The sequence below is a fragment of the Sciurus vulgaris genome (genome assembly GCF_902686455.1).
Source record: "Sciurus vulgaris genome assembly, chromosome: 7".
NCBI classification, from domain to species: Eukaryota; Metazoa; Chordata; class Mammalia; order Rodentia; family Sciuridae; genus Sciurus; species Sciurus vulgaris.
The window spans coordinates 16,605,793-16,633,428 of record NC_136467.1 but is presented as its reverse complement, the minus strand read 5'-3'; the positions used below and the strand labels follow the sequence as shown (position 1 = coordinate 16,633,428).

Here is a 27,636-nt window from a genome sequence, read left to right as displayed (position 1 = left end):
TGCAAAAGGACGGGAAGCAGACCTCCATGGATTCATAGAAGCCTTTATTTTTCTGAGGACTCTGGTGCCATTAGGGTCCACTCTCTGGATGGGAAAATGGTCCTCAGTTAGAGAGGATTCTGGTTTTATAGGGCACAATGAGGACGATGTAATCACTGGAAACCGTGCACATGCAGTTTTGACCCTGCAGTTTTGACCATCAGGGACTAGTTGTACAGGTGAAAACCAGACCTGGAGGGATGAATACCCAAATCTTGCCCTTGGTCATTTAGGACTAATTGACATGGGTAAGTCCAAGGTTTAGGCCTGCCATTCCATATCTGCCCCTTTCCTTTAGGGCCCATTGTTATCAGGAATGCACTGGGAGAGGTTTAATGTCTGGCCAATTTCCCCTCCCACTTCCCAAGCCTCGCAGTCTTTCCACTTTTGCTTTTGCTTTCAGAGTTTTCTTGAAGGTTTCAGGCTCCAGGGGCACAGAATTTACTAAAAACCATCTTGGATGGCAGCCTAGCTAACAACTGCCTTTGAATACGTTGATTTCTGACAGGACTTTATTGGGGGCCCGAAATTCTTGGGTCCTTTCAGAATGAAACGGAGGAGTCTGCAGGTGGGGCTGCAGATGGTTGAACAGCCAGGCCCAAGACATCCGCAGAGGAGGCAGGAACGAGGATGAGGTGAGGAAGACGAACGCCGGGATGATTAAGAAGCTCAGGAACGTGGAGCAGTCAGCAGACGCGGCCCGTCTTGGGGACCAGTCAGTGGGGAGGCTGCTGATGGTAAAAACCCGATTTTTCTTACTCTCAGACCTAAGTCTGAGAGCTTCCCCGGCTGGAGGTGCCCACCGTATCCTCTACTTTGGGTTCGTCTTCCGTGGTAAGAGCCGGGGTGGCGGGGAGAGTGCGACGGGGAGATCGTTATCAACGCGGAGCAGGCAGCGGAAGTCTCTGGGGACTCGCCCCAGCCCTGCGCCAACCCAGGACTTGGGACCCGGCGAGGTCCTGCACCAGGCGGCGATCCCGCCCTTGTCTCTGCGAAGGCACCGCTGCCGCGGGAAACCACTGGGCGGAGCTGACTGAGCACCGCCAGGGAGCGTTTTATACCCGACGTCTTAGCGTGACGAAGAGCTGGCGGGGCGCCGGGAACCAATCAGCAGGCGGGAGGCAGGAGTGGGCCGGTACAGGGGTTATAAGAAGCGTCCCGCAGCCGCGAGCCCCAGTGCGCCCCAGCTGCTTACCCATGGCGTCTGCGGTTAGGGCTGCGCTGGTTCTCGCCGTCCTAGCTCAGCTCACGCTTCTCTTTCCTTGCGCGGCGTCGGCTGGTTTGTTGCGGGGTGGAACTTTCGGTGAGTTGCGGGATGGAACTTACGGGGACACCTCTGTCCCTTCCTCAGTCCCCAGACTTTCCCTGCGGCTTCCTCGGTCCACGCCCGGCGGCAGGTTCTGACCCTGCACCTCCGAGGGAGCCCAGGGAGCCGAAAATGGGAAAAGTGAGGGCAGGAGGATGGGAGGGAGCGAGATGGCAGGAGAGCGAGAGGGCTTGCTGACGGTCCCCAGTCCCCTCCGTCCTCAGAGGGGGCGCCAGAGCCTCTCTCTCCCCGGACCCCTGAGCTTGGAAGAGCCACTGGGGAAGGGTGTGCGTGTCCCCGCTGCGGGCGGCATTTGCTTCTGGACACCAGGCTGCCTTGTGCGTTTCGGGTTAGGAATGGCCATGAACTCCACGTGGCTCCTCAGCCTGGGACAGATCCTCTATCCCAGGCTGTCCTGAGTCACAGTGGCAGGTCCAGTCGCTTCCAAGTTCCTGTGATACCTACTTTTTAGAATTTTCTTTTATAAAGGAAAAGAAAGGTGGATGGAGATGCTCATGAAAATCGAAGAGAGATCAGTAAAGAGACCAGGGGGAGGGACGAGAGGAAGGAGGAAGTTCTGGGAATTATAGTGCCCAAAGTCTATTGCTAAATGTTGCATGTATGAATCTGTAACCACAAATGCGACCATTCCGGACCGATAAAAATATGGAATGAAATTAAAATTTAAGATATCAAAAAAGAATTTTCGTTCATTTGAAATATCCTATTTCAATCAGTAGAAAAATAGTTAACTAAAGTATAGTAAATCTTTATAATAGAGAATTATTCCCTAACCCTCACCCTGACCGTATTTCAATCATTTTGCTTTTGAGGGATATCTTTTTGTAAAATTTAATTTTGTTTATTTATATATTTATAAATATATATGAATTTTTATATATAAAAATATATAAATTTATATATTTATAAATATATATGAAATATATAAATAAATATACTTAATCTTATTTATTTATATATCATATTTTATATGAAATAATGTCATACTCCCAAAGTAAAATTTACAAAACCAGTTATGTTCAAACAATTTTAACTTCTATTCCTGACACTTCCACTTTGATTTTTTCCTTCCTTTCCCAGTGAAGTGCAGAAAGAAATCTCCTGGTGCGCTTTCTCTACAAGTCTCAATGTGTCCCCATGAAACTGTCCCTTATCTCCCCTTTCCCATGAAGCCTCTTGATCCTCTTCCTCACTAAGCTGACCCCACCGTCCATGGTCACTTTCTCAAACTGCTTGCTGTCCCCACACCAGTATGCATAATGGCTTTAGCTCCTGCTCATCTCTCCATTTACATGTTTTTTTCCTCCCAGTCAGGTAGTAACATTTCTTCAGGTGTAGGTGTAATGTCATCTGCTATCATGTCTCCTCAACTTCTCCCAGATGATATGAACTTCCTTCTGTGTCTTAAAAGCTCTGGCTACAGAAGAATGCCACCAGATGTGGACAGAAGGTAGTCCCTCTGACTCCCACACCTGACTCTTTAAGGAAAGGGAACATTTTCTTTGCCTTTGACTCTCTGGGAGAACTATATACACAAATTAGTGTATAGTAAGGAACTATTCAACACATTAACAACGGAAATTTTCCCAAATCTTGTGAATTACACGCCCATCTAGGTAGTTTGCTTTTTGTTTGTTTTGTGTGTGTGTTGGTACTAGAGATTGATCCCAGAGATGCTTCACAATTGAGTTCCATCCACAGCCCTTTTTTATTTTGTCATTTGAGACAGGTTTCATTCAGTTACTTCACAGTCTCACTAAGTTATTGAGGCTGGCTATGGGGCATGTGATCCTCCTGCCTCGGCTCCCTGGGCTGCTGGGATTACAGGCGTGTGTCATCATGCCCAGCTTGGTGTTAAGTTCTTCAAGTTCTTTATATATTCTGTGTATTAATCCCCTTGAGAGGAACAGCTAACCAAGATCTTCTCCCATTGTGTAGCTCTCTCTTCACACTTTAATCATTTCTTTGCTGTGCCAAGACTTTTTAATTGGATGACATCACCTTTATTGACTTCAGCTTTACAGGTCTTGCTAAGGAAGTAAGTGCCTGCACTTACATGCTGTAGTGTTGACCCTTTGTAGTCTTCCAGAAGTTGCAAGATTTCTGGTCCAATTCCTCAGTCTTTGGTCCATTTTGATGTGACTCTTGTGCAGGGTGACAGACAGAGATCTAGTTTCATTCTTCTACAGGAGGGTATCTTATTTCCCCTGCATCATTTGTTGAAGACTGTCTTTTCTCCAACACATATTTGTGGCACTTTGTCAAGGATCAGATGACTGTATCTGTGTGGATTGTCTGTTTTCTAATCTATTTCATTGGTGTTTGTGTCTGCTTTGATGCCGATGTCATGCAATTTGTGTTACTATCACTACACAGTATAATTTGATTTTTGTTGTTGTTGTTGTTTTTTTGTTTTTTTGCGGTGCTGGGGATCAAACCCAGGGCCTTGTGCATGCAAGGCAAGCACTCTACCAACTGAGCCATATCCCCAGCCCCACAGTATAATTTGAAATGAGATATTGTGGTGCCTCCTGCGTTGCTCTTCTTGCTCAGGATATCTTTGCCTATTCTGGGTCTCCTCTTCATCCAAATGAATTTTAGGACTATTTTATCTAGTTTTGTAAAGAATGACATTGATATTTTAATGGGAATGGTATGAAATCTATATATTTCTTTCAGTAGTATGGCCAATAAGACCATGTTGACAATATTAATTCTACCTGTCCAAGACATGGGAGGCCTTGCCATCTTCTGAGGTCTTCCTCAATCTCCTTCTTCAGGGTTCTATACTTCTCATTGTAGAGATCTTCATCCCCTTGGTTAGATTAATTCCCAAGGTTTTGACTGTTTTTGTTCGGTTGGTTTTTGGTTTTTTATTTGGGGTTTTGTTTTGTTTTATTTATTGAGATTATTGTGAATTAAGTGATTTTCCTGATCTCCTTCTCACCTGAATCACTGTTGGACTATACGAAAGCTATTTCTTTATGAATGTGGATCTTATATCCTGCTACTTTGGTGATTTCATTTATCATCTCTAAAAATGCTTCTGGTGAACTTTTGGGTCTTGGCAAAATGTGGAGGTATGGGTCCTTCTATTTCTAGTTTCTCCAGAGTTAGCATGAATGGGTGCTCTTTAAAGACCTTTTCTGCATCGATTGAAATGATCACATGATTCTTGTTCTGAATTCTATTTATGTGGAGAATTCCATTTACTGATTTGCACATGTTGAACAGACCTTGCATTCTTGGGAGGAATTCCACTTGATCATGGTGTATTTTCTTCTTAAAATATTTTTGATTGTGGTTTGCTAATATTTTATTAAGGATTTTTGCATCTATGTTCATCAGGGAGATTGGTTTGTAGTGGCCTTTGCTTGCTGTATCTCTGTCTGGTTTTGGTATCAGGGTTATACAGAATTCCTAGAAGGATTTGCAAGTGTTCCCTCCCTTTCAATGCTGTGGAATAATTTGAGAAAGACTGGTGTTAGTTCTTCTTTAAAGGTCTGGTAGAACTCAACTGAGAATCCATCTGGTCCTGGACTTTTCTTTGTTGGAAGACTTTTAATTGCTGTTTCATTTTCTTACTTGATATTAGTTTATTTAGGTTTTCTATGTCTTCCTGGTTCAATTTGGATTGTTATATATGTCTAGAAATTAGTCACTGTCTTCTAGGTTTTCCAGATTACTGGAATATAAATTTTTAGAATGGTTTCTGCTGATACTCTGAATTTCAGAAAAATCTGTGGTAACATCTTTTTTTAAAAAAATATTTTATTAGTTCTTGATGAAGCTTTATTTATTTGTTTGTATGCAGTCCAAGACTCGCACCCAGTGCTTCACACATGCTAGGCAAGTGCTCAGTGGTACTGAGCCACGTTCCCAGCCCCCAACATCTCTTTTTCATCTCTGTAATTTTGCTTATTTGAGTCTTCTCTCTCCATTTCTTTTGGTTAGTATAGCTAAGGGTTCAATCTTATTAATCTATTCAAAGAACCAACTCTTTGTTGTATTGATCCCATGTATTTTTTAAATTCCTAATTTCATTATTTTGGGCTCTCACCTTAACTATTTCCTGTCTTCTCTTTTGGGAATTAGTGTGTTCCACCTTTTCTAAGGCCTAGAGATGGAGCATGAGCTTATTTATTGGGGGGTCTCTCCATTTTTTTAATGTTGGCATTCATTGCTATCATTTTTCCCCCTAGAACAGCTTTCATCCTGTCCCAGAGATTTTGATATTTTGTATCTCTCTTTCCACTGGTTTCTAAGAACTTCTTCATTTCTTCTCTAATTTCTTCTATGATCCATTATTCATTTCAAAGACTATGGTTCAATCTCCATGTGTTTATGTGATATCTATTAGTTTTATTCCTGTTGATTTCTAGTTTTATTCCATTATGCATGCCATTATGACAATTTTTTTTATTAACTAAGACTTACATGGTGACCTACAATATGGTCTGTTTTGGAAAATGTTCCATGAGTTTATGAGAAGACACTAAATTCAGTTCTTTGGGAGTGAAATATTCTGTCAATGTCCTTTAGATCCATTTGATTTATATGCTTATTTAGGTTGAAGTTATCTTTATTGATTTTATATTTGGATGACCTCTCTATGGGTGATAAGTGTGTATTGAAATCACTCAGTATTATTGCATTGGTGTCTGTGGAATATAATGACAGGAAGTTATTCTTTTTATGTAATTAAGTCTTCTACAATTTGGGATGTGTGTGTGTGTGTGTGTGTTTGCTCTTGTTATATCTTCTTCTTGAATTGCTCCCTCTACCTGTTAGGTGGCATCTTTGTCTCTTCGGATTAATTGTGCTTGAAATCTACTTTGTCAGATATGAGAACAACTACTCCTGCTTGTTTTTGGACTGCATTTGCATGGAATAATTTTTCCATCCTTTTACCTTCAGCAGGCAGGTGTCTTTGCCTATTGGATGAGGCTAGTGCAAACAGCAAATATTTGGATCTTGGTTTTTGATACATTCCACTAATCTATGTCTTTGAATTAGTGAATTGAGATCATTTACATTCAGTGTTGTTATCGATATGTGTTTATATTTTCCTGCAATTTGGCCTGGTTTGCTATATTTAGTTCTGTCTAGATTTTCATTTGGTTGGTTGTTCTTCTAATGATCTTCATCCATTAGTGAGTTTTGGAGTTTTTCTTGGGGAGTTCCTCTGTGTGCAGTTTAACATGGTGTACTTTTTGTAGTGCTGGCTTGGTGGTCATGAATTCTCTTGTCATGGAAAGATTTTATTTCCCCTTTGATTTTGAAAGAAACTGCTAGATATAGAAATCTTGTCCGGCAATTGTTTTCTCCTAAAATTTGGAATATCTTATTTCAGGCCCTCCTTGATTTTAGGGTCTGATTTTGAGAAGTCAGAAGTAAACCTTATTGGTTTACCCTTAAATATGACCTAATTTTTCTCTTTCAGCTTTTAATATTCTTTCCTTATTTTCTGTTAGGTGTTTCCACTATGATGTGTCCTTGAGAAGTTCTGTTCTGATCTTGTCCATTTGGGGTCCTATACATCTTCTGTAGGTAGTTGTCTATCTCATTTCTCATATGGGCGAACTTCTGCTACTATCTCATTGAAAAATTTCTTAATGCCTTTACCTGGTATCTCCATGTTCTCTTCTATCCCAGTTATTCTCAGGTTTGCTCTTTTGATGCTGTCTCAGAAACATTGCATATTCTTTCGTTTATTATCTTTTTGTCCCCCACCCCCTCTCACCCCATTTTCCATGACACCATCCAAAGTTCCTTCATTCTTCTCTTCCCCCTGCTGAACCCCCACCCCTTCTTTATATATCATCATCCACTTATCACAGAAAACATTCAGCCTTTGATTTTTTGGGCTTGGCCTATTTCACTTAGCATGATATTTTCCAGCTTCATCCATTTACCAGTAAATGCCATCATTTTATTCTTCTTTGTGGCTGAGTAATATTCCATTGTGTATATATACCACAGTTTTCTTATATATTCATCAATTAAAGGGCTTCTCAGGTGATTCCACATTCTAGTTATTGTGAATGGAGCTGCTATGAACATTGATGTGGCTGCATCACTGTAGGATGCTGATTTTAAGTCATTTATAAACCGAGGAGTGGGATAGCTGGGTCAAATGGTGGGTCCATTCTAAGTTTTCTGAGGAATCTCCATACTGCTTTCCAGAGTGGTGGCACCAATTTGCAACTCCACCAGCAACGTATGAGTGTGCCTTTTCCCCACATCCACACCAACAATTATTATCTCTTGTGTTCTTGGTAATAGTCATTTTAGTTGGAGTTAGATGAAATCTTAGATGGTTTTAATTTGCATTTCTCTAATTACTAGGGATGGTGAGCACTTTTTCCTATATTTGTGGCTCACCTGTATATCTTCTTCTGTAAAGTGTCCTTCCAGTTCCTTAGCCCATTTATTGATTGGGTTCTTTGTATTTTTGGTGTAAAGTTTTTTAATTTTTTTATAAACTTTGGAGATTAGCACTCTGTCTGAAGTGTGTGTGGAAGAGATTTTCTCCCACTCTGTAGGCTTTCTTTTCACATTACTGATTGTTTCCTTTGCTGAGAAAGGCTGTTTGAATCTATCCCATTTACTGATTCTTGCATTTATTTCTTGGATAGGGGGTCTTGTTAAGGAAGTCTGGTCCTAAGCCCACATGATGGAGATTCAGGCCTACTTTTTCCTCTATTTGGTGAAGCATTTCAGGTCTAATTCCTAGAACCTTGATCCATTTTGAGTTGAGTTTTATACAGGGTGTGAGATAGGGATTTAATTTCATTTTACTACATATAGGTTTCCAGTTTGCCAGCACCATTTGTTGAAGAGGCTATCTTTTCTCCATTGTAAGCTCTTGGCACCATTATCTAGATGAGATAACTGTGCTTATGTGTATGTCTCAGTGTCGTCTATCCTGTACATTTACCCTACCTATATTGGTGTCAATACCATGCCTTTTTTTTTTTTTTTTTTTTTTTTTTTATTGCTCTATAGTAGAGTTATAGTTTAAGGTCTGGCATTGTCATACCTCCTGCATCATTCTTCCTGACCAGGATTGCTTTCACTATTCTGGGTCTTTGATTCTTCCAGATGAATTTCATGATTACTTCCTCTATTTCTATGAGAAATGTCATTGGGATTTTAATTGGAATTATGTTAAGTCTGTATAGCACATTTGGAAGTATGGCCATTTAGATAATATTAATTCTGCCTATCCAAGAACATGGGAGATCTTTCCATCTTTTAAGGTCTCCTTCAGTTTCTTTCTTTAATGTTCTGTAGTTTTGTAGAGATCTTTCACCTCTTTGGGTTAGATTGATTCCCAAGTGTTTTCTATTTATTTTTTTGAGCATATTTTCGAGAGTTGTTTTCTTCATTTCCCTTTCAGATTTTTCATCACTTATGAATAAAATGGTTTAGATTTATGCATGTTGATTTTATATTCTGGCTATTTAGCTAAATTCATTGATGAGGTCTAGATGTTTCTGGTGAAGTGTTTTGGATCCTCTCAATATAGAATCAGGTCATCAGCAAATAATGACAACTTGATTTCCTCTTTTCCTATACTTATCCTTTAATTTCTTTAGTCTGTCTAATTGCTCTAAATAGTATTTCAAGGACGATGTTGAATAGAAGTGGTGAAAAGAGGGCATCTCTGTCTTGTTCCCATTTTTAAAGGGAATGCTTTCAGTTTTTCTCCATTAAGAATGATATTGATTGTGAGCTTAACTGAAATAGCCTTTACAGTGTTGAGGTATGTTCCTACTGTATTTTTTCTAGTGTTATGAGCATGAAGGGGTGTTGTATTTTGTTGAATGCTTTCTCTGTGTCAATTGAAGTAATCGTATGATTCTTAATCTTAAGCCTATTGATGTGATGGATTACATGTATTGATTTCCAGATGTTGAACCAAACTTGCATCCCTGTGGTGAGCCCCACTTCATCGTGGTGCACTATCTTCTTAATATCTTTTTGTATGAGATTTGCCAGGATCTTGTTAAGGATTTTTGTGTCTATATTCATCAGAGATAGCAGTCTAAAATTTTCTTTCCTTGATGTGTCTTTTCCTGGTTTAGGTGTGAGAGTGATACTAGCTTCACAGAATCAGTTTGGAAGGGCTCCCTCCTTTTCTATTTCCTGGAATACTTTTTGGAGTATTTGAATGAGTTCTTCTTTGAAAGTCTTAAAGAACTCAGCTAAGAGTCCTGTATTCCTGGGTTTTTCTTTGTTGCTAGGCTTTTGATGGCCTCTTCTATTTCATTGCTTGAAATTGATCTGTTTAAATTGTGTATGTCCTCCTGATTCAGTTTGGGAGTATCATATATCTCTAGAAATTTGTCAATGTCTTCAATATTTTCTATTTTGTTGGAGTATAGATTTTCAAAGTAGCTTCTCCTTATGTTATGTATTTCAGTGGTGTCTGTCATGATATTTCTTTTTTCATCATGAATTTTAGTAATTTGAGTTTTCTCTCTTCTTCTCTTTGTTAGCGTGGCTAAGGGTTTATCTATTTTGTTTACTTTTTCAAAGAACAAACTTTTTGTTTTGTCAATTTTTTTGAATTTTTTCTTTTGTTTCAATTTCATTGATTTCAGTTTTTATTTTAATTATTCCTGTCTTCTACCAACTTTTGGTGGTGTTCTTTCTAGGACTTTGAGATGTAATGTTAGGTCATTTAGTTGTTCACTTTTTATTCTTTTCTTGAATGTGCTCCTCGCAATGAATTTTCCTCTTAGTACTGCTTTCATAGTGTCGCAGAGATTTTGATATGTTGTATCGTCATTCCCATTTACCTCTAAGAATTTTTTTTACATCCTCCCTGATGATTTCAGTTATCCATGATTCATTCAATAGCATATCATTTAGTCTCCAGGTGTTGGAGTAATTTCTGTTTTCTATTTGGTCATTGATTTCTAATTTCATTCCATTATGATCCGGTAGAACACAAGGTGGTAACTCTATTTTTTTGCATTTCCTAAGGGCTGCTTTGTCGCATAACATATGGTCTGTTTTAGAGAAGGATCCATGTGCTGCTGGGAAGAAAGTGTATTTGCTTGTTGATGGATGGAATTTGGGACATAAATATTATGATCTTTATGTCTTCCTGATTTATGGTTCCCTTAAGCAGTATAAAATGTCCTTTTTTATCCCTTCTAACTTCGACTGGAAGTCCACTTTATATGAAATAAGGAGGGAAACCCTGCTTTTTTACTGAGCCCGTGCGCATGGTAGGGTTTTACCCATCCTTTTACCTTTAATCTGTGGGTATCATTTTCTATGAGATGGGTCTTTGGAAGGCAGCATATTTGGGTCTTTCTTTTTGATCCATTCTGCCAGTCTGTCTTTTGGTTGATGAGTTAGACCATTAACATTCAGGGTTATTATTGAGATATGATTTGTATTCCCGGTCATTTGGGCTTATTTTCTGTTTTTAACTTGACTTGGTTTTTCCTTTGATTGGGTTTTACTTTAAGGTAGTTCCTCCCTTTGCTGACCTACATTGTTGTTTTTCATTCCTCCTCATGGAATAGTTTGCTGAGAATGTTCTGTAGCATGGGCATTTTATTTGTAAACTCTTTTAACTTTTATCATGGAAGGATTTTATTTCATCTTCAAATCTGAAGGTTAGTTTTGCTGAGTATAGGATTCTTGGTTAGCAATCATGTTCTTTCAGAGCTTGAAATATATTGTTCCAGGCCTTTCTAGCTTTTAGGGTCTGGGCTGAGAAATCTGCTGATATTCGTATTGGTTTCCCCCTAAATGTAATCTGATGCTTTTCTCTTGCAGTCTGCAAAATGCTGTCTTTATTTTGTATGTTCTGTATTTTCATTATAATGTGCTTTGGTGTGTATCTGTTGTGATTTTGTGCATTTGGTGTTCTGTAAGCCTCTCGCATTTGATTTTCCATTTCATTCTTCAGGTTTGGGAAATTTTCTGGTATTATTTCATTGAATAGCTTGTTCATTCCATGGGTTTGTATCTGGATGTCTTCCTCAATCCCAATAATTCTTATATTTGGTGTTTTCATGATGTCCCATAGTTCCTGCAGATTTCATTCATAATTTCTTACCATCTTCTCTGGCCAACTTAATTTGAAGATTAAATATTTGTCTTCATTCTCTGAAGTTCTGTCTTCCAAGTGATCTAGTCTGTTGGTGATGCTTTATATTGAGTTTTCTTTGGTTTATTGTGTCCTTCATTTCAAGGATTTCTGTTTGGGTTTTTTGTTTTTGTTTTTGTTTGTTTTTTGAGAATCTCTATCACTTTGTTTAAATGATCTTTTGCTTTCTGCAGTTGCTCTTTCAGCTGCTTATTGGAGTGACCCTTCATTGCCTGCATTTGCTCTCTTATCTCATTCTTTGTTTCACAAATCATTTTAATTATGTAAATTGTGAACTCCTTTTCTGCCATTTCTTCTACCATGCTTTCACTGGATTCCATTAATACAGAATCTCGGTGTTTGGATCATTCTCTTCCCTTTTTTTTTTTTTTTTTTTTGTTGTTCACGTATCTTCCCCTCTAGCAGTGCAGATCCAGGGTATTGCAGTTTCCCCCCATAGGCTTATAGTGACCCTATAGGTTTCCAAAAACTCTTCTTTAAGGAGGAGATCAATATTAGCAGTGCCCAGTACAGAAAATATGCAGCCCTAAACCATATAGCCCCTATGAAGATGTTAACAATATTGTCATAATAAACAGAAGAGTTCAATTATTATCTGCAGTATAACAAACAGATTTGTATTACGTCTTCATTTTCTAATGGAGGACAAAGGGGATGGGGAGGGGTGTAGGATTTAGCTGTAAATGGGATAAGGAAAGAGTATATAGAAGTTCTAGATCATAGAAAGAATGAAAGTATAATCAAAATTGGTTGTTAGCATGAGAAAAGGGAGAAAGAGACTCTTAGGAAATAGGTAAACCATAGAAAAATAGAGCAAAAAGAGTAAAGAAATAAAAACATAAAAATTGTTCAAAAGGATAAAAATAAAATACTACACTATAACAGTCATATAATATGCAAACCTCCCAGTCTTCAGTTCCCTGATGCATGAGAGGTACCTGACAATGAGCTTCCAGTTTCCAGCAGGAGTCTCAGGTTGGGATGTGCCCCACCTAAAGATGGGAGCTACTGCTTCCAGGATAATCCAAGATGGCCACAATGGCTTCCAGATGTGTGGGCAAATGGGGAGCTAGAACTCAAGGTGTGGGTGTGGTCAGCTGGGGGTCCTTGAGGTTGGGTGCAGTTGGTTGCACAGGGATCCAGGAGGTGTAGGGTGTGGTCTGCTGGGGGTCCTGCAGGTCCTGGCTGTTGTCTCAAAATGGCAGCAGCCACATGTAACCAAACCTGTAGGTACTGTGACAGTGGACTTCCATGCAACATCAGGCAGCTGGTGATCCATTGGTGGTCTGTGGTCAGTCTGCAGGATACGGGTGAATGATCAGCAGGTGGACTTCAGGTGGTGGGTGATGAGTAGGTGAAAGCAGGCAATGGCCTGGCAAAAGACTGGCAAATGGGCAAATGGCAGATGATAGGTGGTGGTCAGTGAGCAATCTTCACTCAAAAAGTAATTGATATGCTGGCAGACTGCAGGTGATCACAGTGGACAATGGGATAAACATCAGGGGATCAATAAGAAGCAAAATCTGCCTCATAGAGAAACAGATATCCTCTGCTTGACTGGGTAGTTATAGAGCAAAAGGGAAAGCCACCTCCCTTTCAGGCATATTTAAAAAAAAAAAAGGAAAACATTGTGTTTCCTTTTAGTGGTCCATGTGGACTGTCCATGTAGGAGGTTATACTCTCCTTCCAGGTGTTTAAGACCAAGCTGGTCAAAACTGACCTTGGCCTATCTATTTTTTTAAGAGTCAGCTGAGATTCCTGAGTGACCACACTTGGGGACATGTGTGAAGCCCCCTGGCTCCTTTACCTTTCTTCTACCAGTGGTGCCATGTGCCAGGATGGGTCATGTCAGGGTCCTGATGACCATATGTATCTTCTCTTGGAAGCATCAGGGATATTTCTGTCTTGAGTGACCCTCACTTTGCAGAATATGTACCACCAATTGGTTTTCTGTTTTCTAGTGTCCACTGGAACTTCCTGATTGGCAGATCAGGTGACTCACTGGGGTTTCAGATCACTTAGAGAGATCCCATCATTGTCTGGGTACTTGCTGACTTTAGAAGGTACAGGCCAAGCCTGGCTGCTTTTCCTTGGCCCTTTTACTTCCTTGACTTTGGTCTCCAAGTTTTGGGTTTTAAATACCTAGTAAGACAGTAAAGAGGGAGTAATGGGTTATAACTTCAGTAACTATCATTCTGGTCATTTGCCCCTTCTATGTAATTGGGATCTGTATTAGTACTGGAAGTTAACCTTGTTGTCTCAAATTCACTCAGGATCTTATATTAGAAGTTACACTTCTGTAAGGCATGAAGAGAACAGTTAAAGTTTACAAGAAAAATACAAAATGAAATTAACAATAGCAAAACACATTCAGTCTGTATAATACATGTAGTCCAAGAAATGTCATTTTTTTATAATCTCAAACTTCAGTTATATCTCCTGTTTATTTTGAGATCACAGTAAACTTCACAACAAAAATCAATTTTTTGAACACAACTTTAAATGAACTGAAGTGTAATTCCTATTTTGGAGCCATTCTAACATGGAGTAAGGTGGGAGGCAGAGCCTTATCTCAGGTAAGTCAGGGCTCTTCACAAATAACAATACAACATTACATCTGAAACATGAATCAAAGAAAAGCTAAGAGAGCTTTTAATCCTTTTTTGTGGGAAAATGGCAAAATGTTTGCATGTTTTACAATAGCCACTTTAAACACATCAGGCGCTCATTATCTTTTAAAAGCACATTTCAAAATTTGCCTCAGTGGAAAATGTAACAAAATTTTACATACATCATATTGATAACAAGTCCAGTTACAAAGCATTAAGTTATATAAATTTCCAATTCAATTTATTATTTCTATAAGATTTAACATAACCATTCAAGATGACTTTAGTTTGGAGAACACCAGCTTGGTAAAGTGCTCTTCTAAGTTTTACATTTTAAAATTTGACAAGGGGAAAGGGGCAGGGCGGGTATGAAAGATGATAGGATGAGACAGACATCATTACCCTATGTACGTGTGTGATTACATAAGTAGTGTGAGTCTACATCATGTACAACCATAGAAACAAAATGTGTACCCCATTTGTGTACAATAACTCAAGTGTGTAGTCTGTAAAAATAAAAAAAATTGTATACTAGAAGAGCATGAAATATACTCTTAATATACGAAATATACTTAATATACGAAAAGCTGATAGTGTCACCATTATACAAATGTCCTTATAATAATTAGATTTAGTTTTCACATTAAAGTTCAGAATCCACAGATATTTAGAGTCTTTCAGAGTTTAGCAGTACTAGCAAAAATAAAAGATAGCCTTAAATTAGCAGTACTAGCAAAAATAAAAGATAGCCTTAAATTTCTTATATGTTTAGGGAACAGTGATAATAATCAGAATTAGAGTAAGTCAAAGCAGTTATAAGTCAATTTTTTTAAATGGCAGTGTTTTATGATAGATGCAGTGTATTAAATATAGCAGATCTTGCTTAAACTGAAATGAACTTTCATTTTATAAACTTTTACAGAACATTTAGATAAGGCTCAGACAACATATTTAGTTTCAGATGTATATGTATATATCTCTCTAGTAACATGTATTTAGGTTATTCATGAAAATCAAGCCTGGTCAAGGTCTTAAGTCATCTGTTTCTCTGACAAAGAAAACACCTAAAAGCAATGGACACCACACTTTAATATTTCATAGCTCTCAGGTCTTGCACGAATTGGTGCTCATCAGTGTGAGGATTTTTTAACAGGCAGAAGAGGTAGATTAGAATACCTGGCAAAGCTGGCTCATTGTACCATTTAAACAACTGTTCAGGCAAGAATGAATGCCTCTTCTTAAAGGTTATTATTCCCCCACTCCCCTGGGGCAAGTTATTTCTTGCTAAAACAAATCTTGCTTAAGATAACATTGAACACCTTTCTCAGGTCCCTTTGGCCTAAAACGCCTTACTCACTTCTAGTACACCTCCAGCAGAGCAGGTCTCCTGGCAGGTACTTGCAAATGAAGTTGTTAATTTTGGAGTAAGTATGTTATCTGTACATTTCATTTACACAGCAAATCTTATGCCAGGACAAGGATCAGAGAGTCAGACATGTTTAAAAATCTATGTCTTAAATTTTTTCTTCTAGTTTGCACTCAAGGGTTTGGAGCATGGGTTATTGTTTGACCAGTCTCCCTTATCATCCTAATAATGCCATCAACTTTAAGTGAGTTCCCCACTATCAGTTGTTCCCAGAGAATCTCTCTTTACATACCTATGTATCTAGGGCACTCTGTCTAATGAGGGTCACACTAACCATACAGATATTGTTAATGACCTCTTTCAAAAAGTCAGCAGGGCCAAGACACGTGCTTCAGTTCATGGGGACTTGGGGAAGACTTTGTATTTTAGCTCTGTGGGCAACAGGCAGGTCTGCACCCAGAAGTGTCCCCTGGCCAAATAGGGCAGATCTTAAGAAGAGGAGACTATTTTGTCCCAGGTTATATTTAATAATATTAGAACCCATTCCTTTATTCCTCATGATTGGTGACTTTCATCCTCCATCCCATTAAAATAGGCTAATCTGCACACAATGAGTGTAATGGGAGCCAGACAAGTTTTGTTTTGTTTTGTTTTGTTTTTCCCAACTGTATAGGCAATCCTGTGAGGTTAAGCATTCCAGTCCACTCCTGTGTCCCAGTGTAGCAGGAAAATGGAAATGGGGTTGGCCTCAATGGAGGTTACAAGAAATTCAGACTTAAGGACTGGAAGCACACAGTCAAACGCCAACAGCCTGGGTACCTTCCCACCATCTGTACAGTACAGATTCCAACAATTAGCCTCAACATTTTGAATGTCTGTTCAGCATGGACTCTGATCAGTGCCTTTAGCGAGCAGCCTAATCTCTGAACTAGTGCGCTCAAGTGGAGAAAGCTTTCCACCACTTTCCCCCTCACGTCATAGGGAGTTCCACCGGTTTTCCTCTCATTCAGAGCTAATTTTATTTCTCTTATTTTTGTCCTCTGCCACCATCATGGATTTCATTCTTTGAACCCAGAAAGAAAATCAGTGAGGCCTATAGCCCACATAGATTTCATTTATCTGCACAAGCAGCAAACTGAACCTGATCTCAAGCTTCAGTTATATTCCCATGGGCAAAGAGGGGCTGGAAAGCAGGGTAGAGGCCAATTCCTTTTCGCCCATTTCACTATAGACCAGGCAGACTTCCTAGGATTTTTTTTTTTTCTCCCTTTCTCTCAGGACTGGTGTCCCTGACCCACAGCAGGATGATTTGCAGCTGCCTGGGGTCAGGCTGAGGAGTGGTACTCTGACTGTTAGCACTAGGTTGAAAAGAAAAACAAATGTTTAAATCCTCCTTTGCTGTCCTGCTATACTCACACATTGGAGGCAGCACGTTTTGCATCCAACTTAGTTTTTGCCTGTTAAGACTCATTATGTAATTGTATACATTCCTGTACATCCAGAATCTTGCACTTCTTTTATCTATGACAGATCAACTCCCCACTGAAAGATTGTGTAATAATTCAGAAAACCATTTAAAGACCAGGTTGTTACAGGAAACCATCTTTTTTTCTTAGTTATGTTTACATCTGTAGATGGCCCATTCAGCTAAGATCTTTCCCAAGAAACAGTCTATAGGATCAACACAGTATTACCTATGTCTTAAGGGGCCAAGAAATGCAAACAGAAAGCATAGAGACAGACCAACAGAGAGGATCCCCAAACCATGGCCTAGGGACAGGAACATTTAAAACAGACAGACCAGATAGCGGAAATTTTCCCATGTTCCTAACTCCTGCTTAACCGTGACTTCAACACCAGCAGTGCCACAGATGTCCCCACAGAAAGAGGCCAGATGTTCCCACAAAGAGCAACCAGATGTGTAGAATCAAGGGCTTTGGTAGGCACACCGGGGGAAACTACTGAATGGCGAAGGAGTCCAAATTTACTGCGTTCAGTTTTCTCTTTCTCAAAGCAGACAAGATGGAGCAGTCCCAGTGGTGCAGGGAAGGAAGGCAGGAGTCCCCCGGTGCACAGGGCCCTTCAGCAGCTGCTGGGAGTCCCTTGGTGATCCCTTCACTTACAGGAGTAGCCCCCCTGGTTTGACCCGAGGCACACTCTGTCTCCTAATTTCCAGCAGCCAGCTCTCAAGAAGTCCACTTTACATCCTCAGCATGGAAGTGCTGTTGCCTGGAGTGCTAGGCAGGCCCAAGAAAGCCAGAGCAGGGGCTGCTCTCAGGTTCCGCTGGGGTGTAAAGTATGGAACCGCAAACTCGGTCCTCGTCCCCAATGCCAATTCAATAATGAGGACATGGTTTTGAGATAAATGAAAAAGAAATTTTATTGCTTTGCAAATAAAAAGCAAAGGAGAAACACAGGGGACTCTTGTCCCAAAGGCTGTGATTCTGCCCAACAGGAGAAACAGGGGGATTTTAAAGGAGCCCTTCAAAGTCTGCATTCAAGGTGTGTCCCCACAGGGCAACCCAGGGCACCCTGATGGTGTGTTAATATTCACTTGTTAATCGGGGAGATATTTACTTCCTAGATCCTCTCAGATATCTCCTTCCTGTGGAGCACAGATAACTCAAGGAAATCTTGTTCCCTGCACCCAGGTTGTTGGGGGTGGGGGGTGAAGGAGAAGAAGAAAAGGAAAACATGTCCCTTTTAAAAATAAGCCTCAGAGCTATAAGCAAAAGGTGAGATGGACCACTGTTAGAGAACCTTCATACTTTCAGACCTTACATTTAAGTCTTCAATTTTTTTTTTTTTATACTGTGCCTGTCTCGAACTAGAAGTTTGAGTTATACATAAAATATAGTTTAGAAAAAGAAAAAAAAATGAAAACTATATAAAACCTCAAGGATCTTAACTATTTAGTCTTTTAAGCAGCTCTTTGCCCTTCTAGAACAATGCTGCACCAGCAGAGCTCAGGAAGAAATGGACCAGTGAGTCTTCAACTTCATTGCTGAATAGATAAATTCTGAGATTCCCCATTTGGCATTTAATTTGGATTCCTTGTTACCTTTTTCTTAAAATGTTTTATTTTATTATAAAATAAATATAGTTTTCATCTAATTAGGGGTAACTAAAAAGTCTTTAAATGTTATCTATTCCCTGTCCTGAGGTATACTGCCAAAGGGATAACCCTGCTATCTAGAAAGCAATTTTGTCTTCTACTCTGAGACCACCCAGCATCTAAAATTCTGCCAAATGCAACTTTTTAAAACATATCTCTGCTATAATTGTCATTATCTATAGATAATATAACTTTTCTCTATACTAGCTAAGGAGGAAAAGGATATAGAAGAAATCAGTCCCAGGCTTTGTTTGGGATTCAAGATAGTCTATGATAAACACTGTTCAAAACCTATTTAGGAGTAGACAGGGTGCAAACCATAAATGAGTAATTAAAAAAAAAAAAAAAAACTTATGCCTTTTGGGTAGACTAAAGCTGTTAAACATTATTAAAAGTTAAATATTTTAGAATTTAGAACTATCAAAGTTCTAATTTGTGGAGCTTTTATAAGACAGTCACTGAAAAATACAATTTGACCCCAAAATAGTTACCTTTCAAATACATATATAAATGTATATGTATTTACCTTAATACCCACTTGTGAAAATAAAATGACAGATAATAGTAATTTGTCATGAAATAATTTAAATCAGTCCTAAACAGCTATGTATTTGACAATTAGCATTACTTCTCTATCTCTTTCTGACTCCCTGTATTGTTGAAATTCCATCAAATAGCCATTTGCTTTTTTTATGGTAATAATCCCTTCACATTCCTTCCTTTCATCTGTATCCTTGTATGCTATTTGTTGTTCTGCTAAATCCCTATTATAAAGGCCTGTGAGTTCCAAGAGCTTGATGAATAATTGGGAATGTTTTGTCCCTGAGCTTCAAAACAGTGCTACAAATAATTATAAGCAAACATCTTCTGTAATGTCCCATATCAATCCGATCCTGCTTTGTGCTGTTTGTACTTTGGGTAGAGAGGAAACAGTGAGATCTTGGGTACCAGCAGCACAAAGGGGACAGATGTTTCAGTTTCCATTGCTTTTTCTTCTCTCTTCTCTGTTCTATCTGGCAGCCGGAGCTGTTCACTACAATACGTTCCACAGTTAGTCAAGCCTGTAATTTCACAAGGTACAGTTAATTATTGATCAATCAAAATGAACTTCATAATCCTTTTGGCAACTCGTTCTGTACTTGAACTTCTCTCTTGCCCATAAAATAGCTTAATGGTCTACAGCATAATGAACATGAAGGATATGAACTAATGTTCAAAGAAGCAGGCAAATCCTACCTTTCCTGCTAGTGCCAATTCAGGATTATTTCACACAACATATGACAAACTCCTTATTTTTCTTCAGCTCATCAGCTAAAAATAAAAGTCTTCCCTCAACCCTATCCAGATCCCAGATGCAGAGGTTTAACATCTTCTCCAAGAACTTTAATTCCATGTAATTTTTAAAAATATTTGAATATATTTTCTATTCTTTAGTTCCTTCTTCATATATCAATTTCATCAGATAATAAAGTACTTTAATAAACCTTAAAACTATGTTTTCAAAAAAAAAATAAGTCTTCAATTTTTTTGGTTATTTATTTGCTTTTTCCAGTACTGGGGATTGATCCCAGGGTCACCTCCTTCAGAAGCAAGCATTTCACCCCTGAGCTACACCCCAGTCCATTTCGTCCACTTTGAGTTGATTGTTTTTATTTGTTCTATTTATGTAACAGCAGTTTGCCCTTCAATTCATTGTGCACAGATGGAGTTCAACTTGATAATTTTTTTTTTTTTTTTTTTGTGTCAACTTGATAATTTTTGTAAGTGAAGAGCCACAGGGTCTGTCTAGGTTCATTCTTTGTCCTGCGGATGCCCTCCCCTGTTTCCCAACACCACGTTGAGAAAGCACTGTCCTTGTTCTTGGGCACATTCATAGGACTTTTTCAAAACTAGATTGTGAGGGTCTAATTCTGTGCCCTCTATTCTGTTCCGTTGGTCCATGCTTCTGTTTTTAAGGCAGCACCATGCTATTTGATTACACCAGCTTGTTGTGTATTTTGAAGTCAGATAAAGTAACTCCTCTTGCTTTATTCTTTTCGTGCAAGATGGTCTGACTCTTCAGGAATTTTGTGGTTCCAAAAAATTTTAGGATTTTCTTTTCTAGTTCTGTGAAAAATGCCCTTGGTGTATTGATAGGGAATATATTGAATCTGCCATTCATTGGGTAGACTAGATAAGTGAACAATATTGATTCTTCCAAACCATAAATGTGGTTTTCTTTCTATTTGTGTGTGTATGTGGTTTTCAGTTTCTTTCCTCAGTGCTTTATAGATTTCATTGTAGAGATCTTTTATCTCTAAATTAATTCCAGGGTACTGTATTTTTTGCAGTTTTTCTAAAGAGTACTATTTCCTTTTGATTTCAGATTATTTGCTCTTGGTATTTAATAACTCTAATAATTTTATGTTTTGTATTCTACAACTTTGCTAATTCATCTACTATGACTGATCATTTTTGGTGAAGTCTTTGGGGCTTTCATAGGTAAGGTCAGCTCATCTGCAGTGAGCATTTTATTTCTGTTTTTCCAGTTTGGTTGCCCTTCGTTTTTTCTCCTGCCTGATTGCTCTAGCTAGCACTGCCAGGATTCTGTTGATGGAAAGTGGTAAACGTGGTCATCCTTCTCTAGTGTCAGATCAGGGAGATAAAACTTTCAGTGTTTACCCACTTGATACGATGCTAACCGATGCCTCATTTCATATGTTCTTGATCATGATGAGCCATATTCCTTCTGTACCTAGTTGGTTCACCACTTTCATCATTAAGGGATATGGATTTAATCAAATGCCTTTTCTATATCTTCATTCTGTGAATGTAGTTTATTACATTTATTGGTTAACTAGTGTTGAAACATTCTTCTATCCCTGAGATGGGGGTTCCACTTGATCGTGAGGAATAATCTTTTTAGTGGGCAGTTGGATTCAGTTTACTAATATTTCATTAAGGATTTTTGCATCTTTGTTCACCAAGAATATTGACTGTGGATAACTGTCTCTGTGTGTTCTCATCAGGTTTTGGTATCATGGTAATGCTGGCCTTATCAAAGATATTTGGAAAATGTTCTTTCTTTTTTTCTTTTTGGAATAACTTCAGGAAAACCAAAAACTCTTCTTCTTTCAATATTTCACAGAGGTAACCATACAGTTTTCTGATCCTGGGATTGTCATTGATGAAAGGCTACTACTACTGATTCAATCTTGTTACTACTTATTGGTCTGACATATATATATATGTCAGAGTTCAGGAATAGGTCCATTTCTTCTAGGTTGCTAAATTTTTGGTAATTATAGTAATAAACATGGATATCTTTCTTCTTATAATTGTGAATGATCCTCTGTATTTCTGTGGTGCCACTTGTCTCCCTTCTCTTCTCTGAATTTGAGTCTTCTCTCTCTCCCTCTTTCCTATCAGTCCAGCTGAGGGTTTATCACTTGTTTTTATCTCTTTATTTCATTCATTAATTTAGCTCTTTATTTCATTCATCTTTTGTGCTTTTTTGAGTCACTAAATTCATTTATTTATGCTGTGCTCTGATCTTATTATTTCTTTCTACTAATTTTGGTTCTGGGCTTGGGGACCAGCCATTTTCTCATACACGTGAGAAACAAGTGTCTGCCAGGCTTTCTTACAAGGCAGAGTGGACTGGGCTTTTTTCTGGCTATTATATTACATCTCACTGGCATAGACACTTTTCTAAGCCTCGATGCACATACTAGTTTTTCTAAGTTGTATGGTGCTTAGTATTGAACTCAGTCCTCACAGATGCTAGGCAAGTGCTCTACCACTGAGCCACAAATAGCCCAGAAATGCACATGCTTCTGATTCCCTCCTCTACCTCCTTTCTTTGAACTTCTGGATTTTCCATTTCATTCAGGGTAGGATATCGCTTTCCACCCTACAAGGAGGCAGTCCACTGGCACACTAGTGCGTCTCCTAACAGTCACACTGGAGGCTCTGAACCACAATGACCCACCCTCCAGCACGCAGCTGTGGTCCCATCCTCACTGCGCCCACCATGACCCAGCTGCACACTGTGCCCCTCCCTCCCCGGGTCCAGTGCGCTGCTTTTCCACATCCTCTGCCATCTGGCCTGTCCCTCACAGCAGGCCTGGCACCACCCTTGCAAGGTCATGGGCTGCTGGATGTAGGCGTTGTTCAATGGGCAGTGGGCAAGTGGGCCAAGTCCTGGACATGAGGTTGCTTGCCAGGTAGTGTCCCCCTCCTCCTCACACAAGGGGTGCATGCCCATGTTAAACAAATGGAGGAGACAGCATGGGAAGGTCTTTCTTGCTTTGCCAGCTCAGCCCTTCAGAGGGATGGGGAAGGGGTGCCTAAAGGATCCTTTTCTCACCACCACAACACTTTCTTCCCCTTTTTCTTCACAGGTCCTCATTCTCTTTCCTATTATGTCATCATCAATTCTAAGCCTGCACCTGGACAGCAGTGGTGTACAGTTCAAGCCCAGGTGGATCAGAAGACCTTTCTCTCCTACGACTGTGGCGTGGACAAGGTCAAGACCTTGAGTGCCCTGGGAGAGAAAGTGAATGCCACAGTCACCTGGCGAGAGCAGAACACCGCACTGAGAGATATAGGGCAAATGCTAAAACAGAAACTGGCTGACATTAAAGCAGAAAATCCCAGGGCCAGGGGTAAGTCTGAATGGTCCAAGGGCATGAGAGAGCCGACTGTGGGTTTAGGATGTTGATTGCATGCATGTGAAAAATTAATTGGATGTTGGTCCTTCCAAAGGCCCAGACTGGTTCCAAAGGGCTGGTTTGGAGGACACAACACAGCCAGATTAGAAGACCAGGGAAGGTGGTGCTGGGCGGTACAAAGGATTTGTTAAGAATGGAGGCTGAACTCTTTCTGATGCGGGCAGATCTCCTCACCCTGGAGGGCAGGATGTCCTGTGAGCGAAAATCCAGTGGTTGCACCAGTGCTTCCTGGCTGCTTGGCTTCAATGGACAGATGTGGTTCTACTTTGACTCAGACAGCCGACGGTGGACAGAGGTTTCTCCTGGTTCCAACTGGATGAAAGAAATGTGGAAAAATGATAGGGATATGACCGAGTTCTTACACAGGTCTTCGATGGGTGACTGTAAAACCTGGCTTAAGAAGTTCTTGGAGCAATGGGAGGAAGAGCTGGAGCCACCAGGTAACTGGCAGGAGGGGAAGACATGGTAGCATCTTCACATGAGATGCTCCTACCTGTGTGTGTACCTGTGTGTGAGACCAATGCATCCACAGTGGGTCAGAGCTAAATTACAGCCACAGGTATATTCTTCCCATCTTTTGCCTTCTCACCTTGTAATACTCCTTTCTTAATGCACATGCTTTTGGTCTGGCATTCGCTGGTCACTTTTTGAAAATCCTTGTAAATCACTTCATTCACATATCAGCTCTTTAGACCTTCTCCACCACCCTTCTCATGGTTCACCTCTTCCCTGTCACCAGGATGAGTTTCACTGTGACCCAGGCTTCTCCCATTAGCTGTGTGAGCTCCTTAAGTACATGGCCCTTCTCTCCCTCAGTCCCCTGGAGTCTGAGCAGCTGCCACATAGCAGAGGTCTAGGAACTATCTGCTTGCCTGAATGATTTGGGACAGCAGAAGCTGAGCAGGCACCTCCTCAGATCAAAGACTGACACACTTGTGTTTCCATTTCAGGACCCTCAAGCATGAGCCCAGACAGAGTCTTTGAGAAGTCCACAGCCAGCAAACATGTTCCTTCGATCCTGCTGCTTATCCTTATCTGCTTCATCCTCCTGGCTCTCTGCAAGTCCTTCCTGACAGGTGTTGTGGGTAGCATAATGGGGAGAGAGGCATGGGGCAGATGGGAGAGGAACAAGGACAGGAAAGTGAATTCCCAAGGTCCCAGTCTGCACCTTGACTGGTCCTTCTGATCCTGAGATGAGAGAGAAGAGTCAGACCTCCTTTCACTGGTAGCAATAGCTTGGCCATACTCAGCTCTGAGTTCTGAGAAATCGTCCCTGTCAGGGCCCATGGGAAAGAGGAGGAACAATACCAAGGTGTCCTGTGGATTGTGAAGGGTTTTAGCTTATTCAGGTGTGATTCACATTAGGTTTCTCCATGAGAGGGCCCACTGGTACATGGTGTGGAGATAACAGGAACACAGGAAGGTAAACATACACTCCTGGTTGATGCAGCATGGTAGCTTCATTCAATATAAAGAGGATGGGACTCAATAACCACAGTCAAATACAGAGTATCCTATGGCTAATCCCAGGCAGGGAACTGGGAAGGTCTTCCTGATGCAATTTGGAAGGCTGGAGTTCAGGACTGCTTTCCCACAGGAGGCTCATTTCCAGCAGTTGAAGGGAAAACTGAGAGTAGAGTCTGTCCAGGGTGAAGGCAGAGGATGCCAGCTCTCAGGGGACTCCTGGAACTCCAGGTTTGGCCCTTCGCTGTGGCCCTGGAACCCAGCCTCTTGCAGACTCCAGATCCTGAGCCAGCTCAGCAGCCTCTGCCTTGAGCAGAGTCTCTGCAGAGACTGGAGGGTCTGAGCAACTGCTGGAGTCTGATGTTGCAGCTGACCTAACAGAAAAGGAGGGAGCAGGACAGGGCCAGTCTCTTTAAGACTATGCTGCTCCCAGGTAAGGAGAGGTTGAGAGAGGAGAAGAAAGAATGATGTATGTCTGTAATCCCACCCAAAGCTTGGGAACCAGTTCCAGGCCCTCTCTTTGGACGAGGCTCTCCCTGCCCACCATGACCTATGGCCCCTCCTATGGGGTGAGGAGCAGGCTCCCAGTCAGGGAGCAGATCCAGTCATTACAGCTTCAGTCCTGAGACACCAAGGCCAACAGCAGGCCTGGGGCTGATTCTGGACTGTGGGAAAGAAGGGAGGAGGTTGGTAGAAGCTGCAGGACCCTTGGGTGATGGTGGAGGGAAACACATGACCCAAGGTGAGCATAGTTCTGAGATGAGGAGTGACTGGTGAGTGGTCCCCAAGGAGAACTGACTCAGGGTTTCTTCAGAGAGTTGAAGGAACATCTGTTTCTTTTCTGAAGGTTGAAGATGCTCCCAAGAAACTTCTGAAAATGTGATTCAGTTAAGTGACTCTCCTGGTTGGTCTTCTGCCAGTCTACCACCTGCTGTTCCTCCATAGAGCAAATGAAGATTAAACTGCAAATCCGGAGGCCTGCAGATGGCAGGCAGACTTTCCCACACAGCCTGGAGTTCTTCTGCTTATTCAGGTCTAGGCAGGATTTGGAAGAGACAGTATAGTTCACTTCTGGGAATACCATGAGCCCATACCCTACTTCTGCAAGAGTTGGACCATCTGATTGCTGTTTTCTCTCTCCTGTCCATTGTAGCAACAACACTTGCCTTTCCTTTGCCACCCATTGACCTCTGCCACCCCAGGATCTGGTTACCCCCGTGAAGATCCTATAACATCAACTTCAACTTCCAGCTCTTTATTCTGTTTTATGATATTCCAATTCTGCACTTTATGTTAACATGTTAGACCATGTCCTTTGCTAACCTATGGAATCTCTTAGCCTCTGACTGCTACAACAAGAAATCCAAGATACCATCTTGTTCATGTGCAATCAAATACTTCTCTGTACCTTGAGCTGCCCTTTGTATAGTTTGGATCTGGAATGTCCCCCAAAGATTCATGTGCTGACTATGGTGCTTTTAAATGTGATGCATGCTTTAGGAGAGGAGGCATAGGGTCACTCTTTGAAGGGCTATTTATGTTCCAGGCCCCTTCCTTTCCCCACCTTCTCTTTTTAAAAAGGATAAATTATTTATCATTGCTACCATAAGGTGAGGAATCTCCTCTGCCACAGCTGCTACTGCCATGATACTCTGCCTTCCTCAAAAGCAATGCAGTCCACCAAACTTGGACTAAATCTTTTGAAACAGTGAGCCAAAAATTAATCTTTCCTCCTTCAAGTTACTGTCTCCAGATGTTTTGTCACAGTGATGAAAAGCTGACTAATGCTATCTTGATGGTGCAATATTGTCTGTAAAGTACCATGGCAGACATCATTGTTAACTTCAGGGACTCTTTGTGTATTTTATTGCATATAAATAAGCATCTATTTTTTAAAAAAACATCTCCATGAGTTTGGAATTTTTTCTGCAATCAGTGTGGTCATTAATATTTTGTGTCACCCTACTGCCTAAGAGATACCCTGATAGCTGGCGAAACTTTATTTCTGGGTTTCCTCTGATGGTGTTTTTTGTTTTGAAACATTTGCTTTTAAAGCAGTAGGCTGAGCAAAGAAGTCTTCTTCCCTAGTATGAGCAGGCGTCATCCATTTCTCTCAGGGCTCCAACAAAACCAAAAGTCCCATTCATTGGAAGAGTAAATTCCACCATGTGATCTGAGATGTCCATCTTCCCCCGTCCTGGAACATCACAAAACATCACTGTTTCTCTGGCTCCGTGACTCAGATCAGGACTTACACATCAGCCCTCAGTCCCAGGTGAGGACTGAATTATACCCCTGGTTTTCCTGATTCTCCAGCCTACAGACAAATAGTGGATTTCTTGGCTCTAAACCCATAAGACAATCTCTGCAATAAGTCTCAGTTTTGTTACCCTAGAGAACTCTGACCAATACAATTTCATAGAGAATGAATGGCATTTCATGCTTCCTTCCCATTGTACAGTAAATGAAACCAGGGATTCTGCTAAATTGTTTGTTTATATATGGGGAATTTAAGAATCACTCTTCAACTGACAGGTAGTATAGATGTCAATCTCAAACATTTTGCTGTTCTTGTGGTTAAGGAATGAAAAAATGTTTCTGGCTTTACCCCAATGCACTTCATCCATAATAGTGGTTTGTTGTTGTTGTTATTCCTCAACCTGACCTCATCTTCAATTACAAGTAAGTTTTATGCAAGTGAGTTTGTGTGTATGCAGTGGAGAACAAATTGGAAAATAGTTCTATTTATCCACTTTCTTCCCCCAGTAGAAATAAAACAAATCTTTATGTCAAAGAAGAATAAGAAGGAGGAGGAGGAGGAGGAGGAGGAGGAGGAGGAGGAGGAGGAGGAGGAGGAGGAGGAGGAGGA

General features: G+C 40.5%; 2 protein-coding genes across 4 annotated transcripts in view; one reads left to right on the top strand and one right to left on the bottom strand.

The window, feature by feature from the left end:
• LOC306665398 (UL16-binding protein 1-like) overlaps window positions 1-27,636 on the bottom strand; it is a 162,092-nt gene that overhangs the window by 26,512 nt on the left and 107,944 nt on the right. The window lies entirely within an intron of this gene.
• On the top strand, window positions 696-27,066 carry LOC306666892 (uncharacterized protein; the record flags this gene model as incomplete). The annotated part of the gene is made up of 5 exons (XM_079149191.1): window positions 696-776; window positions 820-1,342; window positions 22,974-23,237; window positions 23,468-23,743; window positions 24,254-27,066. 5 exons carry the CDS (start codon window positions 696-698, stop codon window positions 24,487-24,489), a joined length of 1,380 nt encoding a protein of 459 aa, XP_079005317.1. The 3' UTR covers window positions 24,490-27,066.